This window comes from Durio zibethinus, chromosome 11 (assembly GCF_047325235.1).
Source record: "Durio zibethinus cultivar Kanyao isolate XHJ-2024 chromosome 11, ASM4732523v1, whole genome shotgun sequence".
Taxonomy (NCBI): domain Eukaryota; kingdom Viridiplantae; phylum Streptophyta; class Magnoliopsida; order Malvales; family Malvaceae; genus Durio; species Durio zibethinus.
In genome coordinates this window covers 15,539,959-15,546,613 of record NC_143172.1, presented here as the reverse complement: position 1 = coordinate 15,546,613, position 6,655 = coordinate 15,539,959, and the positions used below count along the sequence as shown (strand labels likewise).

General features: G+C 30.6%; 1 protein-coding gene across 1 annotated transcript; it reads right to left on the bottom strand.

Annotated features, from left to right (window-relative positions):
- Positions 1–4,600: 4,600 nt before the first annotated feature.
- Positions 4,601–6,432, bottom strand: LOC111290954 (uncharacterized). Its single transcript, XM_022882475.2, has 6 exons — positions 5,990–6,432; positions 5,711–5,830; positions 5,510–5,575; positions 5,300–5,368; positions 5,011–5,088; positions 4,601–4,901 (listed from the first exon to the last, which is right to left on the bottom strand). The coding sequence occupies exons 1-6, from the start codon at positions 6,374–6,376 to the stop codon at positions 4,791–4,793; spliced, it is 831 nt and encodes a 276-aa protein (XP_022738210.1). The 5' UTR covers positions 6,377–6,432; the 3' UTR covers positions 4,601–4,790.
- Between the last annotated feature and the right edge of the window lie 223 nt (positions 6,433–6,655).

Here is a 6,655-nt window from a genome sequence, read left to right as displayed (position 1 = left end):
TTATTTAATCTATAAATATATTTAAATAATAATTTTATCTATTTAATTATCTTAAATTTAAATTGATTTTTCATTTAAATTTTGATAAACTTTAATCTGTAAATATATTTAAATAATAATTTTATCTATATATAATATATTTAAAAACTGTACCATGCTAGCACTTGTTTTAATTATTATCTATAGATGTAATTTTAAAGTAATCGATAATATCTATAGACATAAAATGCGTCTCTTCGCAACTATAGCCAGCTCAAAATCAAGCTATATAATTATCATCTTATCACTAATATCTTTAAAATATTATTTAAATAAAATCTTTTAAAAGTTTGATAAACTTAAATAATTATGTTAACTGCAGATAAATTGAAAAAAATAAATTACTTTTAAAATTAATTTTAAATTGAGATAAGGTGATATAAGGAGAAAAAAATTTATTGGAATTTAAATTGGTTTTTCATTTAAATTTTAAAAATTTTAGATAATTTAATAATTTTTTAAATATATATTTTTTGGATAAATAATTTGAAATTAGTAAATATCTTATGTGTCATTATATAAAAAAATTTTAAAAATTTTCTTACATGTCAAAAAATGAAGTTATACATGTAAACATCCACGTCAACAAATTCTATCTGATAACTATATATATTTTGATATAATATATATATTTTGATATAATATATATATATATGATTTCTCAAATTTATTCATATAGCTATATAATTATGATTGATTATGATATACATGTATTATAATTGTTTCTTTTCATTAATATATATATATATATTTTTTAATTATTTATACACAATATATGCAATTATATATTTAACATATAATTATATTTGATAATAAATAAAAAAATAAGTATGTAGGTGTAATCCATGGATAAAATAAAATTAATTACTACCTCAAAAACCATTTAATTTTGAAAACGTTTGTAGGTTATTTAAAAAGTAAAATAGTCAAAATGCATATTAAACAAGTGTAAACAAACTTTAAAAGTGTTGTATATAAAAACAAAGTTAGAAGTGTTAAGATCAACATATTTAACAGTAACAAAGAATTAAAGTATAGGGATTCTGGTCCTTCAACACAGCTTTCAATGTTCAAGAAAATTTTTTTTTAAAAAAAAAGGGTATATCCTCTCATTTTCCTATACTTTCCAAACTCTCAACCCTAAGAATCACAAATTTGGCAAGGTATAGAACTTAGCTATTAAACCAACTTCATTTTAATAAGTTCTTAAAGATGGTACTAATATTTAAAGTCCTTTCAACTGTATAATTGATGGGAAGTTTGAATTTGGATTTAAATTTTAAACAGCTCTTTAATTTTTTTTTATATAAAATTGATTTTTTCATTAAATTCTAGTACCAATCTTTCAATTTGAATTTTTAATTTATTAACGTTTTTATTATATTATTTTTAGTAAGAAACTTCACAAAAATCTAAAAATTTTCATTATAAATATTGCTCAGTTGCTTGCCATGTGTTGGGGGACAAAATCCTAGTTATTAACAAGTCTTCCTTGTAAATAGATATGTATGTATTCCAGCAAAAAAACAAAAAATCATTGTAAATATATCATTCATCAGATTCAAGTTTTGTTTCTTTCTTTTGTCTAATACTTAGGAAGGGGTATAAGGTTAACAAATCTTCCTTGTAAATATATATATATATATATATGTATGTATGTAGATTCCAGCAAAGAAACAAAAAATCATTGTAAATGTATGTCATTCATCACATGCAAGTTTTGTTTCTTTCTTTTGTCTAATACTTAGGAAGGGGCATAAAGCTACATTGGAAGAACAGATCTAACATAATAAGTCAAAAAGATGGCACCTCACTATCTTGTTGGATTGGATATTCGAGACTACACTCTATGACTATAACAATAATTCGTAAAGGCGTTTCATTGCTTGTGCTTGTTACACACACATTTCCTTCACTTCCCATTAAGGATAATTATCTACCACCACTTAAATCTCAACTGTATATTCAGGAACATCTTTGGTTAAAAAATCTATGTCGATTTTACTTTAATTCCGCTAGAACTTAGAAGTCAGCATTTTCACACTGCAATGTTGTTACAAAGTTCTTTAGCAATTATATTTTTAATTAAAAATGTATTACATGATAAGTATCACTTTTTTTAATATTTGATTGTCAAGATTTAAATTTTAATTACTGAAATTAAGAGTTCAACACTCTATTAACAGTTTACATGATTATTGACTATAACTTTCATTTACAAAGTAAGTAATTTTCAATATATATTTAGCACAATTAATCTTGCACCCATTCGAAGAAAGCAAGGCAAAGCAAAAATGAACATAAAGTTACCAAAACCGTATATTTAATGGTCCTCATACATGAAACCAAAATGTTTCATAGCATGCTTCTTACCATTGAGAATATAAAATAATATTTTGGTGCCTAATTTTATTTGTATCACTTGGCTTATATAATTGTTATGATTGAGGAACTTTATAATTGGATTTGCACATCTTTACCTCCTTTTTCTTTTGACCAATGATCTTTAATTCCTTTATGCCACAAGGGTTTATACGGTTATCATTTTATGTTCTTCCCAGCCCCCCTTACCCCTAAAATTGTTTCAATGTTGAGATGACACAGAAAACTACTTTGGGATCAACTTTTTGGGGTTGAGCTTTCGTTTTCGAATGCTTAGAACAAAGATATGGAAGCATGCAAGAAGATTTAATGCCATTTTTCTATATGGTAGTGGGGATTAGTAAGAAGCCTGACTACCTAACAACCTCATCCACCTCCTCCACTTCCTAAGGCTTGATATTAAGCCCACTGTACTTGGATCCTTGAACTTGCCCCCATTAGTTACCCCTCCTCATCTCCCCAACTTCACCTAATGTGTGACCCCAAATCCAAATTTGGAATACATGGAAATCTATCCTTTTCGTTACCATGGGACCCTCCAATTTGAGGCCCTTCCCTACCTCCTAGTTCATGCATGCTCTAAGAGACAAGCAAAAGACTTGGTCAAAGGGGAGTCAAAGAAGAAAGATTTTGATTGGGAAAGAGTAACAAAAGTGACTTTAAAAGGTTCATAAGCTCTTATCATTTAGAGACGTTGGAGAACCCACATTGCCCATCCTATTGTGGGCATGGCATGGTCCATTTCAAGCTGTCTTCCTCATGCATCCCCCAATTTCTTGTATGCACTGCATCTGCCCCTCTCTCTCTCTCTCTCTCTCTCTCTCTCTCTCTCTCTCTCTCTCTCTTTTTCCACTATAAAACAAAATAGAACTAGAAATTAATAACTAAAAATTGTTTCCCCCCTATCAACTTCCCTCCTCCAATCATTCACTTATGAATTGCCAAAATCCATTAGATTTTATGCATCCTTCTATATTTTGTGGCATCCATTCAGTTTTTTCCATGTGTATTCGACAAATTGGCCATGGCTTCCATTGGCCTTGTAACTACAAGAATTCGTTGCCTTTCTAATTGCAACGCGTATTTGCATCAAAACCTTACTGTTTTCATGGGACACCCCTCTAAAATGTTGTTGCCAAAAAGGATTAGCAATTTTTGAAATTTTTATCGACAAGTAAGATTTTTAGAACAACTTGTTCCAGATTATTTGTTGTGTTTTTGGTCTAAATGTCATGGATCTATCTAGCTTTTGCTAGCTGATCCACAATGTTAACCAACGGGTTCTTTGCCTATGGTAGATATGATACATAAAAACTTTAAATATTTACATTTAAATGATTGTACTTTGGGTTCAAATCAAAAGACTTCAGAAGTAGTGTATGGTTGATGAAAAAGTTGAGATGAAATTCCATTATCAAAAGTTAAGGCAAACAACATGTGATGCTTCTTTCTGTTGTTTCTTCTAAAAAGGTCAAGGTTATATGTCTCTACTCAAGCTTTTTAAATGACAGTGTGGGGCTATAAAATCTGAAGATTAAAATAGTACTTTATCCTTGGTGTCAATATTTACTATATGTATCCATTTAGAAACAATAACAAATAAAGAAAAGGGTTGGGGATTTGTATGAAGGCTAAAGTAATTCTTTCAGTTTATTCCGATGGATATGAAGGTAGAACTACAGCGCCTCAAGTTTTATATTTTGTAAAAGCTTGATATATATATATATATTACAAAAGAGGCCTTAGTCTTGGGATAGGGAAAGATGACGTAGGTATTGGGATTTAAAATTCAAAATTAATATGGGATGCATGAAAACTCATGCCTGGTTCAATTTGTTCGTTGGTCAGGTTTTTTCGCATTATTTCTTAATCATGAACAATGGATTTTTCCTAATTTTGTCATCAAACTAATGTTTTAATGCAAGTTAAGTCTGCTCAGAAAGGAATTGATTAAGATTACCGTCTCAGAGTCCAAATGTTTTTTGGCTCTTATGCTGTCATTTTGATCATCCTTACTCTAATTGCACAGCAGTCAAGTCTAATCACATCAACTAATGTATAATTAAGTTTTGCATGATATTGCTCCACTGAGAAAAATTGCCGGATTTAGCAGTCATGTTTTGATCTTTGTGAGCTTAAACCATAGGAAATTGACCAAAGACACATGAAGAAATTCGCAGAAGAAAAAAATGTAATATTGAATAGAATTCCATTGATGCTTTGTGACTGCAAGTATAAAGTTTCACTATTGCTTGGTACAGCATGAAGTAGTGGGGTACATTTCTGATACTTTATAAACATGAAAAGTGTTGAAAAATAGAGCATCTTTATCATGCGTTGTAAGGCATTTAGGTGCAACCATCTAGAACTCAAGTCAAAGAGGGCCATGTTGATGATGATGAGTGGAAGCAAGTTAGCCCTCCAACATATCCTTGTCTCATCAATCTTTCCAACTCTTTTGTCTCCTCTGCTTTTTCCCTCTAAATGTGATTGATCAAACCAAAAACTTAGTGAGATTAAATTTACATTTACATAAGGGAATGAAAGATTATGAGCTTTATTAAAAATACTCTCTAGCTTGGAAAGCACCTGCATTTTTTCCATGGCATCTGACTCTGAGTTGAAGTCACAATATGTGCTTGCTGCCGTCAGCTTCATTGAAAGAAACTGTAACATTTCCATCAGTGAATGTTTTACGACTTTGCAAACATGCATACGTACAATTACAATGATACATACATACAATGATATATATACATGTATGTATATGTATACACATACAAACATGCATACATTCATACAGATTTATATTGTATTTTCTATTGAATCATTGATCACAAATGGAAAAGGTGAATGAATAATTTTTCTTTCAACTCACCTCAACCTGATTCTGCAAGGACTGTACATAGTTGATTATTTCATCTAACGTTACTGCCATGCCCATGGTCTGCAGATTATTAAACACATTTGAAAATGCAAGTGAAAACTTGGTTTTTTTTGCTACTTTCATTAATGCATTACATGATGTAATTGAGGGAGCAGAGTTGAGGAATAACTCCTCCTTGAAGAAAAGAAAGCATTTAATTACCTTGTAGCACCCCGGAACAATATCTTGCAAGCATCTTAGTCTCTCATTTATTTTCCCTCTTCTAACCTGATTGACAGAAAATTCGTGCATCATTTCAATAGGTTGGCATAGCTAAATCAATAAAATATGCATATTAAAAAACAAACAATGAACGAAATCTAATTTCATGAGATAGGAATTTAGTTATAAGTGTATATGTACCCTTTCTGCCAAACTGTGACTATCAGTAGCTTGACCTCTTCTAGCTCTGACATGAACCACTTCTTTTGGTTTCTCCTTTTCCTTCTTATTACATTTTGCTCTTTTCCCTCTTCCTGAATTCTGCATAACAATCAAACCAATTTAAACAAAATTGAAAATCTTAAAAACTCTTACATATCAACAAGACTAATTAACATTTAAAACCAAAAACAAATTAAAGAAAAACCAGAAAGAAATAGTTGGAAAGGAAAAAATGCTTCGAACATAACATATACTTACACTTCTTCCCTTGATTTCACTTTCAGAAACCTGAGGAGATGATGAGTTCCCAGAACTACTTTCTGATACACCCAATGCTTTTCTCTTCTTGCTTTCCTGGAATTCAGTTTTAGCTGTGACAATGGGCTGAGCAACTGACACTGAACTGTGGTTGCTATGATGGACAAAACCTGGCAAGTTTTCTCCCCAGTTGCCTGGAATTGACGATGCTTGATTGCTGAAGAAGTTGTCATTTGAGAAAGGCAAGCTTTGGTAATTCAAGACTGAATTGTCAATGACACTTGAATTTCGCTTAGCAAACTGGTTAACTGATTCCATGGTAGGATCAATATCCAAGAAAGAAAATGATTGTTTAAAACTTTGCAAGCCTGATGTGAAATCATCCATTATAATTTATGAGACTTTTTTTTTTTTTTTTTCAACTTGCCAAATGGGTATTGTGGATAATGAGGAATGGGCTAGTATTTAAATACAACAAAATTTTAAGGTTTAAAAAAGAGATGTATCTCGAGAGGACAACGTGGCAGTTTAGGCTACCGTGATTCTGCTGCCGGGCTGGGCCCCATGTTTAGGAGATACATCCAATAAAGAATGGGCCCATGAATAACCTTTTGACCCACTGATTAAAGTGTTAAGATATAATTAAAGATGTTAATCGGGAATGAG